The following is a 24,008-nucleotide window of genomic DNA, read 5'->3' on the forward strand; positions in this document are numbered from 1 at the left end:
GCTTTGCCCTCTGGCTGGCCCCTCTTGTGGTCACCAGATGACTATGCCAGTTCCTGGCCTCATTTCCACACGTGGCAATGTCCAGAGTCATAGAGGAAGCCTCTCCCTGGTGCTTCTGTGTAAAAAGCTTTCCCACAAGCCCCCGACAGATCTTTTCTCCCATCACACTCGCCAGAACCGAGTCCCACGCCCACCCCTAAAATATCTGACCAGAAGAATGGGATCACTGTGGTGGGCTGAGACCAGACGAGGGTTACCCTTGATTACTGGGAATTACTGAGTTCCATGGGAGATAAATCTGAGGCTCTGCCAGCGGTAAAAAGAGAGGGCTTGCCATGGGGTGCCCCCCATCACGGTCTGCTCCACCTGGTCAGCAGACAAGTGAGGGGTAGAAACACAGATACTCTGTCTACAGAGCCTGCACTGAAAAGTCTGGGAATTCTACTTGAGCTTTCACAGCTCTCTTTTTTTACCTGACATTTTAGAAACCAATAGTTGTGGTAAGTTTGGTCAAATTGACAGAGAGAGTACATCCAGAAAACTGGCCTTCTTGTTACAGTTTGAGATCCCCGTCGTTAAAAGTCTGTAGGAGGACATTACAGATACTTGCTCCTACTTAGATTTTTTGGGGAATTCTGTTTAAAATCAAATACAGTACAGTGGTGTGATTATCTTAAAGAAGAAGTTCTCAAATTTTTTGGTTTCAGGACCTTTTTACAGTCTTAAAAATTATAGGGTCCCTCAAAGAGCTTTAGTTTATGTTATATCTATTCAGAGTTACCATATTAGAAATTTTAAAGGAGAGACCTTTAAAATCATGATAAACCAATTCTGTGTTAGTATAAATAATGTATTTTAAAGAAAAACAAACTCTGTTTTTCAAAACAAAAACTTTAATGAGAATAGTGTCATCGTTTTACATTTTTGCAAATCTTCTCAATGCCTGGCTTAATGGAACATAGCTGAATTCTCCTGTCGGCTTCTGCATTCAATCTGTCATCCAGTCACATAACCTGTAGCCTCTGGAAAACTCCACTGAACACTTGTGAGAGAATGATAATGGAAAAGGCAGATAGAATCTTAATATTGTTATGAAAATAATTTTGACCTGTGTATTCCCTGAAAGAGTGTCCTGGAACCTCCAGGGGTTCCTCAGACCACACTTTGAGAACCTCTATCTAAAAGTAATTTTGCTTGCTATGCCCGTGCATAATTTATAATGGCATCAAGCAGAAGCACATATAAAATGCAAATAAGATATTAAAAATAGGCTCATAAATTGGTCATGTCTCAGAAAATGGAAATAAGTATCAGTGGAGCAATGTGCCTAGTGTCCAGGGAATCTGATAATCCAGCAGAGTCCTGGGGAAAACCCGTAGTCATGAGAAGATAATTCAGTGGTTTCCTCACTTCACCAATCCTTTGAATCTGTAAAATATGATTTGCACGAAATATGCTCACTAAATATATTTTTAAGGAAATATCTATTATATAAACCACAGTTAATCTCTCCTTCCTCCCTTTTTTTTCTTTTTCAGATTTAACATTTCAGATGATTTGAAGGTTGGCTTTTTCAGCACAGACCATGCTACTCAAACGGATTCCAGTGAGATTTTGCCATTAAAAGAGTTGAGTTCATCTACACAAAAGCTAGTGCAGGTAAATCTGGATTTATTTTGAAACTTCTGAGATAATTTGTGGGTACTATTTGCCTTTATGTCTTTCCTTGACAGAACTGAAATGATTAGCGTTTTAAAAATATTAGTATCTTTTACACACTGAGTTGGATGACAGTTGTGTCTTTTAAAATTATTAGTATAAACTACTACTTCTATTTGTGTCATATGTATGTCATGCTTATATATGTTAACTTGTTTAGTGAAATGTTTTCTTACTCTCTCTGGAATTCTTTTGACATCTGTGAACATTTTCTATTTAGGATATTTTAAAAAATTACAAAGTATTTTTGGCATATAGAAAAATGTCAAGAATAATATACAGTAGTGAATAACTGTGTCACCCATGGTCAGGGAGGAAGAAATTTTCCTCTGTCCCTCTAGGTTCTTCTGGCTGGTCTAAGAATTAATTGACATGCGACAGATTAACAGGAGAAAATCCAACAAAAATTTAATAACTTATATGTGGGAGAGACCCAGGAAAACTGAGTAACTTGCTAAAATAGCCAAAGCTCTCACCTTCAGCTAAGGACAAAGGAGGATGTTGAGGATAGTGGTCTGGGACTTCGTAGGAGAGGAAGACAATTAACATGAAGATGGAAAAGCAAGTATTTGGTAAACAGATGTTTGCTGGGCCATGCAGAGACAGTGGGACACAGAGACGAATTTTAACTGACTTTGCTAGGTTCCTCCCGGTCTACACAGCTAGTGCATATTATACTATAGTTATCTATGGTGCTAGCTCCCTTCCTGGAACAGGTCCTCTATCTGCATTCTTCTAGGAAGTTATGGGGAAGGTGAAAGGTTCTTCCTGAGTCTTTGGGGCCTTAAAAATAATCAGCCTAAATAAATCCTCATGCCAAAGAGACACAATTTGAGGTGGCAGATTTTGCTCCCCTACACTACCATGCAGCTTTTTCAGATCTCCATATTCTATCATATTTCCTTTGGGGCTTTAAAAAAATTTTTTTTTAATTTTATTGAAGTATAATTGATTTACAATGTTGTGTTTATTTCTCTGTACAGCAAAGCTTTGGGGCTTTTTTGATTGTAAAGAAACAGAACATTTCATACACATTAGATATCAAGAGTTATTATTAAAAGTCCTAATCAATAAAACTGTGACATAGGGTAGCATACTACTACAAATACTTCAGGTTGCTTTGCTTCTGTTTTTTCACTTAACAACATAACTTGGAAATCATTTATGTACGTTGGTACATAAAGAGCTTCCTCATCTATTTTACAAGTACATTGTATCACAAACTGGCATCATTTATTTAGCTATCCTCCTACTGATGGACATCATTTTGGTCGTTTCAAATCTTTTACTGCAATGAATAATTCTGTACATACTCACATGCCAGTAAAACTGGGATGTAAATTCTTAAAAGTGAAATGTCTGAGTCAGAGGATGCGTGCATTAGTCATTGTGAAGGATGTTGCCAAGTTGCCCTGCATAGAAATTATACCAATTTACACTCCCACTTTTGAGGATGTCTCTTTTCCCACATACGTCCCGATTTATTGTCTTCTTTTATGCCTTCAGAAAAGTGTTATAACTTTATTCCTTTGCAACTAGCGTCTAAATGAGTAAGTTCTGGTCAGTAGAATTTAGGTGGAAATATTGGGTGGCCGCTTTGGGCCACCTTTAAGGCACAGTTCCGATGCATTGTCTGCCACTTTACTTCTTCCTCATCTTGTCCCTCTTTCCTTCCTCTCCTTCTTTCTTGCCTTCGTCTTTTTACTTCGGTGCCTAGACCATGGATGCTACCAGTTACACCATGATTTTGAGGTATACAGACGACTAAGGAGATAGAAGGATCTTGGGTCATTTTCACCACCTAGTGAAAGAGAAGTAAACTTACCTCTCTTTTATGCTTCTGTTATTTGGATTTTTTAATATAGCTGAACCAAAATCTGATGCAATATGCTTAAATCAGATTAAGGATGTTTCTTTATTTCAAATTAGTGAGAGACATTTTTTTTAAAAAAATCATGAATGGCTGGATTTGAATGCTTTTCATGGATCTGTTGAGATGGTCATACAGTCATATGGTTTTTCTCCTTTATCTGATGATGTGAAGAAATTCAATTTTTTGATGGTAAACTTGGAACGAGGGCTTCCCTGGTGGTGCAGTGGTTGAGAATCCGCCTGCCAATGCAGGGAACACGGGTTCGAGCCCTGGTCTGGGAAGATCCCACATGCCGCAGAGCAACTGGGCCCGTGAGCCACAACTACTGAGCCTGCGCATCTGGAGCCTGTACTCCGCAACAAGAGAGGCCGCGATAGTGAGAGGCCCGCGCACTGCGATGAAGAGTGGCCCCCACTTGCTGCAACTAGAGAAAGCCCTCGCACAGAAACGAAGACCCAACACAGCCATAAATAAATAAATAAATAAATAAATAAATAAATTTTTGGAAAAAACAAAAAAAACCTGGAACGAACCCAACTGGACTATAATATTTCCTTTTGCATTGCATTATTTGCTGTTATTTTACTAAGGATTGTTTTCCATCTATGTTCGTAAGTGAAGTTATCCTATAATTTTCTTTTCTCCTTATGCTGTTGTTGTTCAGTCTTGGTAACAAGGTCATAGTATTGTCATAAAGTGAGTTGGGAAGTGTTCCCTAGTCTATTCTCTGGAATTATTGGCTTGAGATTGGAAGTATCTATTTCTTCAGTGTAAACTTGCCTGTAAAACTGTCTGTGCTTATTTTTACTGCTGTTGTTGTTTTGTTATGGTTATATTAAGGTTTTCTTAAATCTTCTTGGGTCAGTTTGATGTTATATTTTTCTACAAAATATTCAAATTGTTGGTTTTGGTGTTGATTATTGTCTTTGCATATCGTTTTTAGGTCTTTATTGTATCCGTAGTTATATTTCTTTTAAAATTCTTAATATGGTCTTCATACCTCCTCTCTTTTTTCCTGATGAATCCTGACAGTGTTATCTATTTCATTAATTTTTTTCACAGACCCAACTTCTGGATTTATTAATCCTTTCTATCATATCTTTATTTTCTAGTTCATAAATTTCTTTTCTTATCCTTATTATTTATTTATTTATGTGTTTTTAAAATATTTATTTATTTATTTTATTTGGTTGCATCGGGTCTTACTTGCAGCGGGTGGGCTCCTTAGCTGCGGCAGGCGGGCTCCTTAGCTGCAGCTCTCCAGCTCCTTAGTTGCAGCACGTGGGCTTCTTAGTTGTGGCATGCGAACTTTTAGTTGTGGCATGCATGTGGGACCTAGTTCCCTGACCAGGGATCGAACCTGGGCCCCCTGCATTGGGAGCTCAGAGTCTTATCCACTGCGCCACCAGGGAAGTCCCTCTTATCTTTATTATTTAATTCCTCCTACTATCTTTGGGTTTACTCTGTTTTTCTTTTTCTAATTCCTTGAATTGGATCTGGGTATTAGTTGGGATGTCATATAGCTCTGTGTACAGACAGTGCAACTATATTGACTTAACAGGAAGTCTTGGGTTAGAATATCTGGAGTTACAAGTTAGGGCACTAGCTCCCTGATGTCATCTGTGTACCAGATTCATTTTATCTTTTCACAGGTCCATCATTAGTGCATGGATTTTGCTATCATATTTCTGACTTCACAGTAGCAAGATGGCTGCTCCATTTCCAGCCTCCATCTGCATTTCACAGAAGAAGGAGAATAGGGGAGACGTGGAATGGGGTGGTGGTAGCTCTACTAAAAAAGCAAAAACTTTCCATCGAAAACCCCAGCGTATTTATCATTGGCCTTAACTACATCACATGACCCCTTTAACTGAAAAGGGTTCTGAAGGAGTGAGTATGTTGGTGAGGCACATTACCGCCCCGACAAAGTCATGCTTCTCTCAGTAAGGAAGGACCTGTGTAATGGACACGGGGCTCTTAGCTATCCATGCCTACAGGTCATTCATTTTGAAGCTCCCTTCTTTCCTTTCATAAACATTTAAAGACAGTATAAATGACAATATTTAAGACAATATAGTTCTAATAATTATTTCTTTAACGTCATCCCACAAATTTTGAGATGTAGTATTTTTATTAGTATTTAGATTTAAGTGCTCCAATTTCCCATTTATTTTGTTGGCCTATTGTTTAATAAGAAGTTGGTTAGATCTCCAAGCATGCTCTTTAGTTACTGTTATGTTGTTGAGTTTTAAGTTCAGTGCTTTGTTATCAGCGGACAGTCTTTGTGAGATGAATTATTTGGTCTTTGTTGCGACTTGTCCTGAGGCTTTGTGTGAGGTCAGTCTTCATTATTGTGCCCTGGAAATGGGAAATTAAAAATAACCTGTATTTGTTGAGTGTATATATATATATATATATATATATGTATCTCCACACACACATCTGTACATGTGTGCATATATACATATATGCACATACACATATTGTCCATTTTGTTCAATATTAATATACCTATATTAACATTCTTTGGGACATTGTTTGCCTGGTAAAACTTTCTTATTTCTACACTGACCTCAGTTCTGTGTCATTGTATCTTAGGTATGTCTCTTGTAAATTGTGATCCATGGGAGTCTTAGGCCAGTAGGAGTTTATTTGACCATACCAGGATTCCTGTCCCTCCCTTCTTCAGAACAAGCCGTCCATATAGGGCTGGATCTTCTAAAGGCAAAGTCATTTCATCTTGTCCCTGGAATTTAAGGAATTCTTTAAGCTTTCACTTGCTCTAGAATTTTTTTTCTTATTTCTCAAAATAGTAACCCTCATAAGTTGACAGCATGGTGTAAAGAAGGAGTATGAGTCAGTCACAACTCTGTTCAAATCTGGACCTTCCGCCTACCGGCCACGTAATGTTGGACTAGTTAGTCACTTAACCTCTCAAAGTCTTGATATCCTCACCTGCAAAATAAAACCTTCCACATAGTGTCAGGATGCTAAAATCGAGCTTCTTCCCAGGATGCTAGTAGCCAGGTATCAAATTCCAAAGTGAGTGTGAGATCCCATTTGCAGAATTTACGAAGAGAATGTTACACATCAGATCAATGACTCTTAGCTCTTTAATCAGACCAAGGATAATAAAAACGGGGATCAGGGGGTGAAGGGGAAAGATTGCCGAAGCCATTTCTTTAGGAAACACTATTGCCATGCTCTTTCTGGGGGAGGGCTAGCAGAAGGGCTCTTCCTCAGCTCAAAGCCGGTGAGCAGGCTTCTGTGGAACCTGAAATATGTTTGCTGCTATTGGAAGACTCAGACGACCGGTGCCGATTCATGTGCAAGGAAGCCAGCGTGGGCTGGGGCAAGAAGGGGCTGAGCTGGGATCAGTCTGCACTGCCAGAGCTGCTGGGGTGAGGGTTGTGTGACTGTTTCTTGTGGACCACATGTGGCCTCTGAGGAAAAGAGAGAGAGCGCCAGCTTGAGGTCATTCTGGGTCCCCTCCAGTTGATGGATTGAGAAGGACAGAGGGCCCCCGACAGAAGGGAGAAGAAAGAGTAAAACTCTAGATGCATAGGGCCTGAGGGCGGAGTAGCAGTGACCACCCGGAGTGGAGAAGCAGCTGCTTGCCCCTGCGCGTCCACAGGAGAGAGGCCCCCTGCGCGTCCACAGGAGAGAGGCCCCCTGCGCGTCCACAGGAGAGAGGCCCCCTGCGCGTCCACAGGAGAGAGGGCCCCTGCGCGTCCACAGGAGAGAGGCTCCCTGCGCGTCCACAGGAGAGAGGGTCCCTGCGCGTCCACAGGAGAGAGGGCCCCAGCGCGTCCACAGGACAGAGGCTCCCTGCCCGTCCACAGGACAGAGGGCCCCTGTGCGTCCACAGGACAGAGGGTCCCTGCAGCGGGAACCTCTAGAGAAGCTGTGTGGGTGCCCGAGGGAAGAAGGGTCCTTCTCCTGTCCTACCAGACCAGGGTGAAGCCCCCCGCCAGGTAGGAACAGCCGTGTCCCTTTATCCCTTCTGCCTTGTCTGTGGTGGAGAAGCAGCTGGGGTGTGGGGTGCGGGGGGAGGAGGGGAGAGGGGAGAGAGCTCAAGAGTGAATCCCACTCTTTTCCTTAAATCCCTGCAGCTGCCAGCTACTGCCCTTGGCCTGGAGTGCAGGGAGCAGCCTTACCTATGAATGAAGTAGCAAGTGTCACATTCTAAATGCTACTTTCGGGCTGTGTTTTGAGTGATGATGGGACTTTCTGTTCCCAAGAATGAGCAGGAATTGCTTACGGTTTCCATTCAGGGCGAGGGAAGATTACCTAGTGAATACATTTTATTTTTTATTCTATTTTTTGAATTAAATGTTTATTTATTTAATTTTGGCTGCATTGGGTCTTAGTTGTGGCGCGTGGGCTTCTCTCTAGTTGTGGCTCGGGCTCCAGAGTGCATGGGCTCTGTAGTTGTGGCGCACGGGCCTAGCTGCCCCGCGGCATGTGGGATCTTAGTTCCCCGACCAGGGATCGAACTCACGTCCCCTGCATTGTAAGGCGGATTCTTAACCGTTGGACCACCAGGGAAGTCCTAGTGAATACGTTTTAAATAGACAGTGGGAGACAAAAATACATTGCGTTTGGATGATACCAGTTCTTAGTCAACACATTGGTTATATATTTAAGTACTTGGCTAGTAAATTCACAACAAATGTTGATTCTTGCCCATTTTTCCTGATCTGAAAATCATATATTGAAAATTATTTTTTCAATCGTTTTTTGGTTCATGGCAAAGGATAACTTACTCTGTATGGGAGGAAACTGCTGGGAACCCGCTCTCCCTTCGTCCATCTGCATGTATTAGTTTAGCAGATTAACTGGAATCCCCAGTGTACACGACTTTGGAGAGGTAATCTTCAATTCAGGACAAGCCCCTGACCAGGTGCCCAAGTGATCTGCCCAGACCAGGCCAGGTGCTGGAATCTTTACACAGAGGACCCTTACTCTCTACAATAACATATGTTTTTCCATTTTTAGATTATTAAATCTCTTCAGGTGGATTTTGGGTTCCTCAAACAATTGATTCAACTGAAGTTTGAGGACCGTCTTAAAGAGGAATCTTGCAGACTCTTCACTTCTCTACACGACAGGATCCTGACAATCGAAAAACGTTACCAACAGGTAGAAGTTCTCTCATTTCCTCTGTTTTGTATGTGTATTAATTTTGTGTTTAGATGTGTAGGTACTACAGTTTTTAGCTTAGCAACTTATGAGGGCAATTTAATTTGTATGTGTTGTGTCTCATGTGATGACTACATAAAGCTGTATGGTACCTATAGCTTTACTATGTGCAGAAACTTTTGTGAGTACCCTGTGTATGAACTCATTTAAGGCTCATGACTAACCTGACGAAGTAGGTACAATTATTATACCCCTTTTACAGATGAGGAAACCGAGGCACAGAAAGGTTAATTCACTTGCTCAAGGTCACCAGTTAAAAAACCATCAGGGTTTAGGTTCCAGGCCAGACAGTTTAATGCTTGAATTGCAGCCCTTAACTACAGTTTTATATGACTTGTGTTTTAATGGCTCCGTAGGAGCCAAAGACATGAAAACTCTGCTGCTCTGAGGAATTTCCTAAAATCTTTGATCAGGTTAGCATATTCATCTGTCATTAAGAACAGGCATCAGTGTTATTTTTCTGCTATAAAACAAAACACCCACGTGTTGTTGACCCCACCATTCAAAGTACCTTTTAATGCATTTCCTCTTTAAGTCCCTCAACAATCCCTAAGTGGAAATCCTGTTATCCCTGCTCTGCAGATAAGGAAACTGAGCCACCAAGGTTAAGTCACTTGCTTAAAGTCAGACAGATAGTAAGTGGCACAGTGACATTGAAATCCAATTCTGTCTGACTCTAAGGCCCATTGGTGGTTTACACTCCATGCTAGAATCAAAATTGATATCAGAATCAAGAGTATTTTTTTTTAACATCTTTATTGGAGTATAATTGCTTTACATTGTTGTGTTAGTTGCTGCTGTATAACAGTGAATCAGCTATACATATACATATATCTCCATACCTCCTCTGTCTTGTGTCTCCTTCCCACTCTCTCTATCCCACCCCTCTAGGTGGTCACAAAGCGCCGAGCTGATCTCCCTGTGCTATGCAGCTGCTTCCCACTAGCTATCTATTTTACGTTTGGTAGTGTATATATGTCCATGTCACTCTCTCCCTTCGTCCCAGCTTAGCCTTCCCCCTCCCCGTGTCCTCAAGTCCATTCTCTACGTCTGCATCTTTATTCCTGTTCTGCCCTTAGGTTCTTCAGAACTCTTTTTTTTTTTTTTAGATTCCATACAAGAGTATTTTTTTCATGTACTATCTTTCATTGTTATCCATAACAGATAGGATCAAATAATTTGATTAATCAGAAAATGACTCTAGTTTGTGGATTAGTGGCTCTAGATTTCTTTCCATGAGCATAATTCATCCAAAAATACCAGGACCGGAAGAGGATGTGAACTCCAAATAGATTTCACTATTTTATTTTATTTTTTAATTAATTTTTATTGGAGTATAGTTGCTTTATAATGTTGTATTAGTTCCTGCTGTGCAACAAAGTGAATCAGTTATACGTATACATATATCCACTCTTTTAAAGATTTCGTTCCCATTTAGGTCACCACAGAGCACTGAGTAGAGTTCCCTGTGCTATACATTAGGTTCTCATTAGTTATCTATTTTATACATAGTAGTGTATATATGTCAATCCCAGTCTCCCAACTTATCCCATCCCCCGATTTCACTATTTTATAAGCAGTTCTAAGACATTAAAAAGACTATGATATGGAAGATGAGAGAAAATGTTCACGTCATCTGTATTTATTTTATCCATATGAGCTCTCTATTGCTTTCGGTTCACTGTAAGTGAAAATGGAATGTGTTGTATTAGCTGTAAGCATAGGGGAAATGATTATAAAGTGAAGTTTTTGAGAGAGCATATGATTTGAATGATGATTTTATACTGAGCCCCTCCCTTGTAGGTGTGAGAGTTGCATTTGGAAATACATTGTGGTGCTTGTTGTATTTATTTTTCATTTGCAGAATGAGGATACCTTAAGAAAATGCTACAATCAGCAGCTGGCCGATGCCATAGCTACTATCAAAGGAATGTACCAGGTGAGTTTTGAGTGCCATCGTGGGTGAAACCGGCTTGATATCTTGTGAGTGCCCAGGGTGGGGCTCACCGTGGGTTCCCAGTCAGCGTTTTTAGCTTTGAAGGTCTAAGACTGTTCATGCTTACTTTAAACTGACCAAAATAACACTTTATAGTGACAGATAGAACTTTTCAGAAACTGAAAAATTCCAGTCTGGTATCTCGTCCACCTGGGCAAGCGATGCAGTATTCCAGAGTTTGTTTTGTGAGCATGCAGTTCGATAGGAGGAGGTCAGGGAGTCTCAAGAGAAGCTTCATCAGGTCTGCAGTAAATCCCAGGGAACGGTCTCAGATCCTCAATGGAGTAACTTTTCTAATGATGGGGACGCGATCTATCTGCCAGACACCATGCTTCCTTCTCTTCATCATTTCCAATGATTATTTTTTCATCTTAGCGAGGACCTTGTGATTCTTTTAGTATTTATAACTATAATCTTGTCTTTCATTGCAGTGTATTTCCATAAAGAAATATTGCTTTATTTACAGCAAATCATGCTTTGATTGCATACCTCTTTTTCATAGTACTGAACACCTTTGATTGAATTATGTGATTGCTTGTTATGTGTCTCTGTTTTGTGCTGGACTGTAAGCCTTATAGGGTAGTGATGCTTGGCTTACGCACCGCCACGCCCTGCCTCTTAGCGCTGTGCCTGGTACACAATTAGCAATCAGCTAATAATTGCTAAATGAATGGAGGTTGCCTGAACTTGTGGCAGATACTGGTGGCTCCACTGTCATTCTTCCCCTTCCTTTTTTTTAATTAGCAGAAGCACTTCTTACTATGAAGCCAAAATGCTAGATCCTTTCTCAGCTTCTTTCCCAGCTATGGCATGAACAAGGGCCAGGTCAGGTCCAGTGTGACCTGAAGGTAAGTTAACTGTGAGGTTTAGAAAGGAGGTTAGTCTTCTTTTTTTTTTTTTTTGGCTGTGCCTTGCAGCATGTGGGATCTTACTTCCCCCACCAGGGATCGAACCCCTGCCCCCTGCAGTGGAAGCTCGGAGTCTTAATCACTGGACCGCCGGAGAAGTCCCTATTCTTTTTTTGTTTTTTAATTAAAAGAGACTCAAGGGAAAATATACCCCTCTTTTTCTTTGTTTGACATTATTATGTCTCCTGATGCTTGGAATTGCTGCAACCAACCTAAAAGCAAGGAGTGGGATACTTAGGATGTGCTAAGGGTAGCAGACTAGAAAAACAGAAAGCACTGGGGTCCTTGATGACATCACCAAGCAACTAACTAACTCTGGACTTGCTCTGCCTCTGGCCCTTTTATGTCACGAGACAAAAACCCCCTTAGAATTTAAGCCACTGTTAATTGCCTGTTCAGTTACCTGTGACTAAAAACATCCCAGAACCTATTGCCCTGTCAACAGTCTCTGTGACTCTGGGCCAAGTTGTGTTTCCAAAGGTGACCCTGACACTGTCTCCCACTCACCTGCTCTTCCGCAAGGTTACCTTGCTTCTCCCCCACCCAGAGGTGGAGCCTAATTCCCTGTCCCTGGATCTGAGGGGCCTCCGTGACTTGGTCATAAAGACAGAATGTGACGCTGCATGACTTCGAAGGCAGGGACAGAAGAAGCCTTGCAACTACATCCTGTGCTCTCGGGATGTTTGCCCTTTGGATTCTTGCCCTCCGAATCCAGCTGCCATGCTGTTAGGAGCCCAAGCCATTTGGAGAGTCTGCATGTGGGTACTGGGGCCATTGGCCCAACTGAGCCCAGCCTTAAAGTCATCCAGCCCCCAGGCATTTAGTCTTGCCATCTGGAGTCCTGGCATTATGGGGCAAGAGCATGCCATCCTGCTGTTCCTGTCCTAATTCCTTAGTGAGTGAGCATGATAAATAGTTGTTTTATGCCACTAAGTTTGGGGAGCTGTGTTATTAGATAGCTGGAACAGTGTCCTTACGCTCACATCAGTAAGCGATTTAATTGCATTTGTTGGATAAATTACTTCCCTAGTGGTTCTGCCAGCACAATATAGCATCATGGTTAGGAGTTAGCATAGTGTATGTTTTAATACAAGGACTTGGGAGTCAAACTGCTTGCGTTCGAATCCTGGCTCTGCCACTTAATTGCATGTGACCTTGGGCAAAATACTCACCCTCTCTGCCTCAGTTTCTTCATCTGTCCGATGAGGATCGTATTAGTACCCAGCTCATAGGCCTGTTTTGAGGATGAAATGAACTGATCCTTGTGAAGCACTTACAATAGTGTTGGGCACATGATAAGTGCAGTCTAAATGTTTGTGAAACAAATAAGCTCTTATACAAATTCATGACACTCCTTGGTGTTGCTGTCTTTTTCTGGCCCTTTATCATCCTGTGTTAGTGTTTAGGCTTATAGTTTTCTGTCCACTGACCACAGATTTCAGATATAGTAAAGTGCCCTTAAGATATCTGTAATCCTTATCAAGTTTTATTATGTTGAGGCATATGAAATTGCCATTTGCTCTTACAGTTCTGTTCTGCACATTCTTGTACTGTCTCAGGTACACATGTGCGAGAGTGCTTTTAAAGTATGTTTGTAAGAGTGGAATAGAGAGTATGTGGATTTTCGTATTTATTGTCTAAGGCCAAGAGCCTTCCAAACTGATCATAATATGAAAATATTTGTTACTCTTCTTCATCGAGACTTGATATTGTCAGATGTTTAAATGTTTGTTGATCTCATGGACATGAAACTATTTCATTGTGTCTGATTTGTGTTTCCCTTGATTATTAATATGGTTAACCCTTTTAAAAATATGTGTATCGGCCATTCAGTTTTCATGTTCTGTGACGTGCCTGTTCAAATTCATTGTTTATTGTGTTATTTGTTTTCTTTTTGGTTAATAAGAGTATTTTAAAAAACATATTTTGGATACTCATCTTTTGTTTGTTTTATGTGTTGCACATGTCTTCTCTTGGTTTTTTGTTCACTCTTTTAAAAATTTTTTAATTTTTTGGCTGCATTGGGTCTTCGTTGCTGCACACAGGTTTTCTCTAGTTGTGGCTTCTCTTGTTGCGGAGCATGGGCCCTAGAGCATGCGGGCTTCAGTAGTTGCTGTGTGTGGGCTCAGTAGCTGTGGTGCATGGGCTTAGTTGCTCCGCGGCATGTGGGATCTTCCCGGCCCAGGGCTCGAACCCGTGTCCCCTGCATTGGCAGGCGGATTCTTAACCACTGCGCCACCAGGGAAGTCCCCTGTTCACTCTTTTTACAGTGTTTTTTGATAAACCAAAGTTTTTTCTACACTAATGTAGTCAAACTCCTATCTTTTCCTCATGGTTTCCACATTCTGTGTTTTGTTTTAAAAATGCTGCTATATCTTAAAGTCTTCTAAGATTTCTATATTATTGTCTTTTACATACAGGTCTTTAATCCACTGGGATTGATTTTTAGTATTGATGTGAAGGAGGAATTAATTTTTTTCCCCATAATGATCCCCCAGGTTCTCAAGTTAATGACAGAAGATAATGTGTCATGTCAGAACTCCATGTATGTGTGTAGGTCAGATTTGGGGTATTTTGTTCCATTCCATTCGTTAGATTATCTATCCTTGTGGGAAATCCCACTAAAATTAATGTTACCCCAAAACTGGGTTCGCCTCTTGGTGGGTGTTGAGCCAAAAGACACAACCAAGCCAAAGATTGGGAGAAGGAAGGACTTATTACTTGCAGCAAGTAAGGGGAACACTGGTGATCTCTCGCAAAGCAATGTCTCCCCAAACAGCAAAATTGGGGACGTTTAAGCTAAGGGTTCATGCATATTCATAAAGGGACTTGGGCAGAGGAGAATTCAGCATAGAATTGGGGCAAAGGTTGACAGAGTCCTGGCTTTAGTTGATTGAAGTCAAGAGGGTCAACATCATCATTCTGTCCTCCACCTGGGTGGGGGGCCTTAGTTCCTGCAGAACTCGAAGACAGGTGTCAGATTGTTATGTACATCCCTTGAGGAGGAACTAGGACTCTCTTTTATCGCTGAACTATTGTTTCTTGACTGCTCTTCCTTTGTTCCTGCATTTCCCTCACTTCCCTTTAGATCCTTAATTACTGGGCAGGCATTGTGGCCAGGCTTAGATCACCAAATGGCTTAAGCCACGCCTGGTTCTCTTTCTCCCGGGACCCCCTACCCCATCTGCTTACATCAGTACTTAATTGTAGGTGTTTGGCAAGATAAGTTGTCTCATTTTCTTTTCTGCAGGATGGCTTGAATATTCATGGCTCTTTCTTTGTTCTTCCATATACATTTTAAAATAAATCTATGTCAAGGAGGAAGATATTTTCTTCTACCATTCTAGGTTCTTCTGGCTGCTCTAAGAATTCAGTTGACATGAGACAGATTAACAAGAGAAAACAAAAGTTTAATAACATGTACACATGGGAGAGACCCAGGAAAACTGAGTAACTTGCCAAAATGGCTGAAACCCTCACCTTAAATACCATCTTCAGCTAGAGACAAAAGAGGGTGTTGGGGGTATGGTTTGGGACCTCAAGGGGGAGGAAGGAAATAGAGATGGAAAAGCAAATGTTTGGTAAACAAATGTTTGCTGGGTCCTGCAGAGACAATGGGATACAGAGTGGACCCTGATCTATAGGCCCTGCCAAGTTTCTCCCAGCATACCTAGTCCATATTCTTTACAGGTATCTCTGGTGATAGCTCCATTCTGGAGACAGGCCTTTTATCTAAATTCTTTAGGCAGCTAAGGGGGAGGTAACAAGAAAAACTTTCTGAGTTTTCTGTTTCTTAAAAATAATCAGCCCAATTAATCCTCATGCCAAAGAGACACATTTGGGGATGGCAAATTTTGCTGTCCTACAATTTTACACCATTTCTTCATTCATTCATTCATCTCTGCCAGCTGTACTGTTGGGGCATCTAGCAAATTGTTAAGTAAAAGTGATGACAGCAAGCATCCTTATTTTATATTAATACTGAATACAGTATTTCAACATTACACATAATACTTGCTGTAGATACTATCAGGCTATTTCTTTTGCAAAGAGACTTTTGAAAAAATCATGAATGAATTTTAATTTTGTAAAATGTGGGGTTTTATGCATCTATTGAGAGGCCATATGATTTTTTTCCCCTTAATCTATTAGTGTGGTGAAATTAATTAGCTGATTTTTAAAAATGTGAAATCAACCTTACTTTCTTTGTATAAGCCCAACTTGGTCGTGATGTGTTTTTTTGTTTGTTTCTTTTTAAAATTTGTTCCTGAACTTAGTGTGTTAATCTTTTGCTTAGGATATTTTAAACCTGTGAACATCAGCATGGTGAGCTATACTTTTCCTTTTTTATACTATTCTTTTTGGGTTTGGGAATCAGGATTATGGTAGCTTCACAAAATGAGCTGGGAAATGTTATCCGCATTTTGTTTCCTAGGAGCATTTGTGTAAAATTAGAACTTTTTCTTCCTTAAATATTTAGAACTACCAGGGAAGCCACCTGGGCCTAGAGGAGTTGATTGATTGATTGACATATTTTGAACTCCCAATTTCCTTACTGATTATAAGAATATTTGGGTTTTGTATTCCTTTCGAGTCAGATATAGTGAAATATTTGTCTAGGGCCTTTATTTCCTTTAAACTCAAAAATTTGTTGGAATAAAGGCTTAATATATATCTCATTACTCTCGTATCTTTTAATCCTATATTTTTAAACCCCACTGCATATTTTTATTACTATTTTATCCATTTTCATTGAGTTTTAAAATATCACTTATAATGTTTTTTATGACTAGGAGTTCTATGTTTGGTTTGTTTGGTTATTTTTTAATGGCTCTGGCTCTTTGCCCATAACTTGTCCTGTTATTCCTATAAATATATTTCAGTGTACTTGATTGATATTCCATGTTTCATAATTTCCATGTCTTCCATCTTTGAGGGTCTAGTAAGTACTGGCTGTCGCTCATGATATGTCCTTTACTTTTGGGTTTCATGATTTTTGACTGTGAACTCATATTTCTGCAGAAACTCTTTGAGGCCTGGAATAGAGGTGAGTCTCTGTAGAGAAGATTTCTGTTTGCTTCTGCGAGACTCCTGGGTCTGTGACCGCTTTAACCTAATTTTCAGCTTGAGGCATTTTAGACCACCCAGATGTATGAATGTGGGCCATCTCATGCCTATAAAACTCAGAAGAAACTTTTCTCCACCTCTATACTTTGAGCCAAGTTTCCAGACAGGAGGCAATTTCACTTTTACTGGGATGGGAGGAGGTACAGGGTTCAAGGCGGTTACTTCTAGTTCCTTCTCACGCTGAAGAGATGGCCCTTTGGTGTCTCAACCTTAATGGGGTAGTCTCCTATTATTTAGAATCACCACTTTGAGGAAGACCTATGTGATGCCTTTTCTCTATGCCCTGTTAAGAGGTGAAAACCAAAGTTCAAATTTACCTGGTTTCGCAATGCCCTAGAGTACAGGCCAGTTTCAGTGTCCTGCATACGTCTCTGGATGTCTGCATTCACTTAATTTTGGCCTAACTATTCCTTACTTTGTCAGCTTATAGAAGCATTTCACCTATCTATCCAGAATTTTTGTTGTTTACAAAGTAAGTCAGAATAACATGATTTTTTTTTTTTTTTTTGAAACATGCTTTTATAACCCTTTGTGTCTTCAACAATTTCTGGGTCACTGATAAACTTTTAGTGTGTATCAAATGCTCAAAAAATATGACAGAATAAGTGACTATCACTCTTTCTATATGCTTTTTATATGTCTAGGAATAGAAAGCCCTGAAAGGATTAAATGCTTTATATGCATCAGTGTTTCATAAACATGTGCTGGTTAAATATGCTTAGCCAACAGTGTATTAATTGTGGTTCATTGGTTTATCTAATTCAAGAATTATTTTAAAGATATAAAAGTGATTCTTTGAATCTTTGCTTTGGCTTGTTGGCATCACTTTGATCCATGACCTCAGACAGCCTTCCAAATCCTGGCCACCCAGTTTGTTAAGGCTTAGTCATAAGAAAGAACAGAAGAGTTGAAAAAACAACCAAAGTACACACTTTTGGTTAAGAGGTAACTTTTGGTTAAGTGTAAATGACTCTCTGCTGCCCTCTGGAGACCAGTTCAGGATACAGATACAAGTGCTTTTTCAGCAATGGAGCAAGGTTTTAAATCTATTTAACTATTAAAACAATTTCTTGTGTGATATTATAGTACCTTATTTTCAGATAAAAGAAAAAGTTTTGATAAAAATTACACTTTATTTAGCTTCGTTTGGTCTTGGAAATGTATCAGCTCTGATTCAGATAAGAAAACACAGTACTCTAGGTCCCTCAGACACAGAGGGATTTAGGAGCATGTAAAACCCTTAGAGGGGACTTCCCTGGTGGTGCAGTGGTTAAGAATCCGTCTGCCAGTGCAGGGGACACGGGTTCGAGTCCTGGTCCGGGAAGGTCCCACGTGCCACGAAGCAACTAAGCTTGTGCACCACAACTACTGAGCCTGTGCTCTAGAGCCTGCGAGTCACAACTACTGAAGCCTGAGCACCACAACAAGAGAAGCCACCACGAGAAGCCCGCACACTGCAATGAAGACCCAATACAGCCAAAAAAAAAAAATCCCTTAGAGAGACTGGAGGAATAAAAGTTTGGGAGACTGTCACTAGCTTTCAAATTAATAAGCAATTTTCCCAGCATCATTTGTTGAATATCTTTTCCTTTTTCATTGATTTATGATGTTTCTCTCATGTTAAATGATAAACTGAGGCATGTTATATTTTTAAGAGTTTATTAGAACAAAAATAAATAAGTCATGGGGATGTAATGTACAAAATAAGGAATATCGTCAATAAAATTGTAACAATTTAGTATGGTGACAGATGGTAACTTAGACTTACTGTGGTGATCATTTGGTAATGTACACAAATATTGAACCACTATGTTGTACACCTGAAACTAATATAATATTGTATGTCAATTATATTTCAATAAAAGGGGGGAGGGATGAGTAAAAACAAATTTTTTTTTTTTTTTAAGTTTATTTGAGCGAAAATTGATTCGAGTCAGGCAGCACTAAATCAGAAGTGGTTAGGAGCACTCCAACACAGGAGTCAGGGGAAAAACTTTTATAGAGAAAAGGTAGAAGCAAAGCAAGGAGGTTATTGGCTGTAGCTTAAGTGTTTGCCTTCTATGGAAAAGCCTCATTGGCTGTTTTGTGACTGGTTGTCCTTAGGTATTGATTTCTTAACCTTGAGGCATTTACAGGTTCGGGTTTGGGTTTGCTTATGTAGGCTGCTAAGGTATTAGAGCCACCTCAGTCTGATGGCCTCCTTGTTTAATTAACACTCATCATATGCCAACAATAAGGTTTATCTCAAGGTTATCTCTGCTATTTTGTGGCTATATAAGATTATCTATGCAGTGTTATAGCTCTCCATTGCTTTTTTGGTACTTAATGTTTTTAGCATTATAATATGTTAATATCTGGTAAGTTTGGGTCTTTTTTCATTAGTTCTCTTTCTCGAAAATGTCTTTGCTCTCTTATTTTTCCAGATAAATTTAAAAATAATTGTGTTTACTTCCATTCCAAAATGGCCTCCCTTGGCATTTTTATTAAAATGGAACTGTTTGGAAATTTATTCATGAATTTTGGAAGAAATTTGTATCATTTACAATAGTCAGTCTTCCTATCCAAGAATATTTCTTGATTCACTTATGTCTTATTTCATGTATCTCAATAGAGTTTTATAATTTTACTTATGTGGGTTGTATATCTTTTTCATACAACTAAATTATTCCTAAATATTTTATGTTTTTAGAAGATGAGATAATTTTTGTCATATTTTGAGTATTTTGATATACATGGAAACTGTTGATTTTTAGCAGCTTTACTGAGATATAATTTACGCAGCATAAAATTCACTCATTTAAAGTGTACAGTTCAATGGCTTATAGTATATTTACAGAGTTGTGCAGCCATCACCCTAATTGATTTTTTTTTTTTTTTGGCCGCATGGCTTCTGGGATCTTAGTTCCCTGACCAGGGATCAAACCTGGGCCCTGGCAGTGAAAGCGTCGAGTCCTAACCACTGGACTGATAGGGAATTCCCACCCTAAGCTAATTTTAAAACAGTTTCGTCAACCCCCGAAGGAAGCTTGTATCCAAGAACAGTCATTCCCTATTCTCCCCTCTCCCTTTTCCTCTCCTGTTTCAAATCTCTGGCAACTGCTAAACTACTGTCTCTATGGATTTACCTGTTCTGACTATTTCATATAAATGGGATTGTACAATATGTGCTCTTTCAATTGACTTCTTTTACTTCAGCATAATGTTTTTGATGTGAAACCACTCATTTTTATAACTACTGTTTCCAACCACTTTGTTGATAGATTTCCAAATGTGGGATTATCAGATCTCATTTTAACAGTTCTTAATTTATTTGTATTTTCTTTTTTTAAAATTTTATTTATTTATTTATTTATTTGGTTGCGCCGGGTCTTAGTTGGGGCCGGCGGGCTCCTTAGTTGTGGCTCACCAGCTCCTTAGTTTTGGCGTGCGAACCCTTAGTCGCGGCATGCATGTGGGATCCAGTTCCTTGACCAGGGATCGAACCCCGGGCCCCCTGCATTGGGATTGCGGAGTCTTAACCACTGTGCCACCAGGGAAGTCCCATTTGTATTTTCTAAATATTTACATCTACTAACTGAAAATGATAATATGCCTTAAATTCTCAAATGTATATCACTTTTTTACATTAGACAGAAGTTGCAGAATAATATTAAATAGTACTCAAGAGAGTGATCATTTCTACTGAATTTGAAGGGAATCCTACCTGTAATTCATCATTAAACATAAGAACGGCTTTTTGTTTGGAATAGTTTATTGAATCCATTCCTTGTTGGAGCAGCTGGATGGAAGGAGGGTCAGACTAATTAGTCCTTTGAGATGGGCTGATTGTAGAAATGTTAATTAACCTACAGTCTTGGTGCATTGGGCAATAAAGTAAAAATAGAATATATATTTATGGGGGAAGGCCAAAACTGAACCAGAAAAGTAGGTCAAAACAGAGTTAAAGTCAGAGGGACTTGAGATGGATGTTAGGTGTACACAGCCAAATGGGGATCAGGGAACCAGAGAAGATTAAGAAAAATCAGGCTAGAATGGATGACACAGAAGTGATCTAACTCCTGAGATTGGTTTCTTAAATGCTCCCAGAAAAGCGTTGCCGAGATGAATCAAGTCCCTTTACAGAGGCCCAAGTGGTTTAGACTCTGCCCCTCATTCCTGAATGGGGAAGGACCGGGCGCTTCCTCGCCTTGTCAAGGTGGGGAATCAAATGTGTATCCTAAGGAGGGAGCAGAGTTGGGGTAGGGACACAGCTCTTCGGCACTAATGCATTGGGAGAACCTATAACCAGCCTCACACCCCATGTGATGCATGTAGCTCCTGGCAGAGAAGAGAGTCCTGTGACTTTTATAAAACTGAAGAGTCTGAATTAGACTAAGTCATGTGTCTTTGCAGAGGCATCAAGGTGAAGTGCAGATGAAGGCTGGCAGCCTGGTGGAGGTGATTCTCAGTTCAGACCCTTTGGCATGGAACATGGTTTAATTTTGCTTTCAAGTTTGGAATACGCTCACTTCCTGTGTCTTACGTACTGCATGTACTTAGATGCTTCTTTAGATGATGGTCTCCCAGGTCTTTTAAAGAGAATTTTAGAGAGACTTGGCAGCTTTATTCTGTTCTCTGTCTACACTGGATGATGAGGCTTTTCTTATACATAGAATAATTTGTGACTAGCCCAGAACTGTGCATCGTAGGTCCTATGAATATGTACAGAATGGATGCTGATGTGTTCTTGCAGGACTCTTTGTGTAGAAGAGCTCTCTTAGGGTGCCAGAGTAAGAGGAGAATACGTCCTATTGTTCAAAAGCCTTAGGCACATCCGCACGCCCAGAGTGCTTGAAATAGAACCATCAGAATTTCATTTCCTCAAATCAAATCACCTCCCTCTCCTTTACTAACTGGGGGCTAATGATGAAGTCATTACCTTCTTAGTGGGTATTCTTTCTTCTGTGAGTAAAATGTGGGCCAGTCAGAGGGCCTTAGGGAACTGACTGTTGGGGGGACTTTGGAGGAGAAGAGGGGGATGGGGAGGGATGTTTACCCTGAGAAAAGGATACAGAGGAGTAGAGAGAGCCCTGCATAAGCTGTACCTCCATCGTTCTGCACAGACCTGATCTCCTTGAATCTGACATAGTCTGGGGCTCCAGTTCTTTTGTCTTAGGTGGCATTGGTGACAGGGCATTAGTTAAAGATCTGTGAGTAACAGTGCTTGGGGAAACTTCCTCCTTTTCCCTAGGCAGATAATTAATGACAATGAAAGCAGTTTTCACTTAGCAACGTATTTACTATGGCCCAGGCACTCTGCAAAATGCTTCATGTGTAGCATCATATTGATTATATTTCTATAAAAAGACAAAAAAAAGACTAGAGTTAAACTCAAATGGATTGCAGAAAAATGCAGATTTTAATATCTAAGTTTTTATCTCAATGCCTTCCTTTTCGGTGAGACTATAATCGGTGTTCAGAAGGAAAGGTAAATGGAACTAACTCCTCTTCCAAGTGTCTTCACTCAGATATTTGGAGGAAAGCCTGATATTCATGTCTTCTCCCCTCTGGCTAAGCCATCAAATACTGGAATGGAAAATTGTTATAAGTTGACTTCAAATATTCTCCCATGATGTCTTCCCCATCAAATACTCACGTGTCTTTTTTGGTAACTTTGAAGAGATCTTGCAAACAACTCGTAGCTCATTTTGCAGAACTGCAACCTTTTTATGGATAGCAAGTAGTAGTGCTTGTTTCGAGGAAAGCATTTCAGGTTTGTTCTCTTCTTTACTTTCTCAAATGTAGATGAAGATTCAATTCAGAATTACCCAAATCCGTTTCAAGGCTGTCATGTTAAAAAATGAGTTTGTTAAAATGGTAAAATAGTAAAATTGTTTTTATTTATTTTATTTATTTTTAGCTGCGTTGGATCTTTGATGCTGTGAGCGGGCTTTTCTCTAGTTGCAGCCAGCGGGGGCTACTCTTTGTTGTGGTGCACGGGCTTCTCATTGTGGTGGGTTCTCTTGTTGCGGAGCTCGGGCTCTAGGCGTGCGGCCTTCAGTAGTTGTGGCACATGGGCTCAGTAGTTGTGGCAGATTCTTAACCACTCTGCCGCCAGGGAAGCCCTAAAATTGTTTTTAAAAGTCTCTGAATGGTGGGCTTCCCTGTTGGTGCAGTGGTTAAGAATCTGCCTCTTCCCTCTTCCTCTGGGGATCTCAGTCTTTCTCTGAAGGCCTTCAGCTGATTGGATGAGGCCCACCGACAGTGTGGAGGATAATCTGCTTTACTCAAAGTCTATTCATTTAAATGTTAACCTCCCATGAAAAATACCTTCACAGCAACGTCTAGGCTGGTGTTTGACCAGATCTCTAGATACTAGAAAAGGAAGCCAGGCTCAACCCCTCTCCTCCCCTGCAGGCTGCTAGTGTAAGGGAGGCTGGGACTGGGAAAGTTCAGGAGCTTTGATGGGTAAGAGTCAGGTGGATTGGAATTTGGGGGTTTGAGTTTTGGGGTTTTTAAATTTTTTTGGCCCTTCCTTCCTTCTTTCTTTCCTTCCTTCCTCCCTTCCTCTCTCTTCTTTGCCTCTTTCTTCTTTCTTTCGTTCTTTCTTTCCTTCCTTCCTTCCTTTCTTTCTTCCTCTCTCTCTCTCTTTCTTTCTTTTACTTTCTTTCTGTGTTGTTGTTGCTATCTAAGAGTTAAAAAAAAAAGTCATGGCACTTTCCCGAGAGTTATTCTAAGAGACTGAAACATGAGACAGGATATCAGATTTGAAGGGGTGGGGAAAAAAAAACCCTGCCTTCTGCTCACCTCCTCTTGAGCCCAGCTCATTCAATAAACACTAGTAAAACATCAGAAACATTCCAGGAGATGAAGAGAAATGAATCCAATGTGTTTGGGCCTTACGATTACTTTATGAAATGTCAGAAGTGAAACTTCTTTTCTTCTAACGAACTGTGGCCCCCGCTGCCCTGAAGTCCAGAGGGGCCGAGTGCATCCTAAAGGCAGGTTGGCCCCAGCGATGCCGTGTGTGTGCAGCAGCTCAGCCCAGTTCCTGGTGGGATTTTAAATGAGCTCCCAGAGGTGGTTTGTGCTGTGTTATAAAGGAGATGACTCGGCCAGCTTGTCCGAAGCATCTTTGTTTTGCTATTTTTAAGGAGGACAAATAAATCCATCCTATTCGGAGCATAAAGATTAGTGAGCAAAA

General features: G+C 40.3%; 1 protein-coding gene across 1 annotated transcript in view; it reads left to right on the forward strand.

Moving 5' to 3' along the window:
• The window catches only part of C2H10orf67 (chromosome 2 C10orf67 homolog), a 112,816-nt gene that overhangs the window by 17,746 nt on the left and 71,062 nt on the right, over window positions 1–24,008 (forward strand). The window contains exons 2-4 of the mRNA XM_059915296.1: window positions 1,539–1,659; window positions 8,591–8,734; window positions 10,659–10,733. Coding sequence (XP_059771279.1) covers window positions 1,539–1,659; window positions 8,591–8,734; window positions 10,659–10,733 — 340 coding nt within the window. The remainder of the gene's footprint in view (window positions 1–1,538; window positions 1,660–8,590; window positions 8,735–10,658; window positions 10,734–24,008) is intronic.

This window comes from Balaenoptera ricei, chromosome 2 (genome assembly GCF_028023285.1).
Source record: "Balaenoptera ricei isolate mBalRic1 chromosome 2, mBalRic1.hap2, whole genome shotgun sequence".
NCBI classification, from domain to species: domain Eukaryota; kingdom Metazoa; phylum Chordata; class Mammalia; order Artiodactyla; family Balaenopteridae; genus Balaenoptera; species Balaenoptera ricei.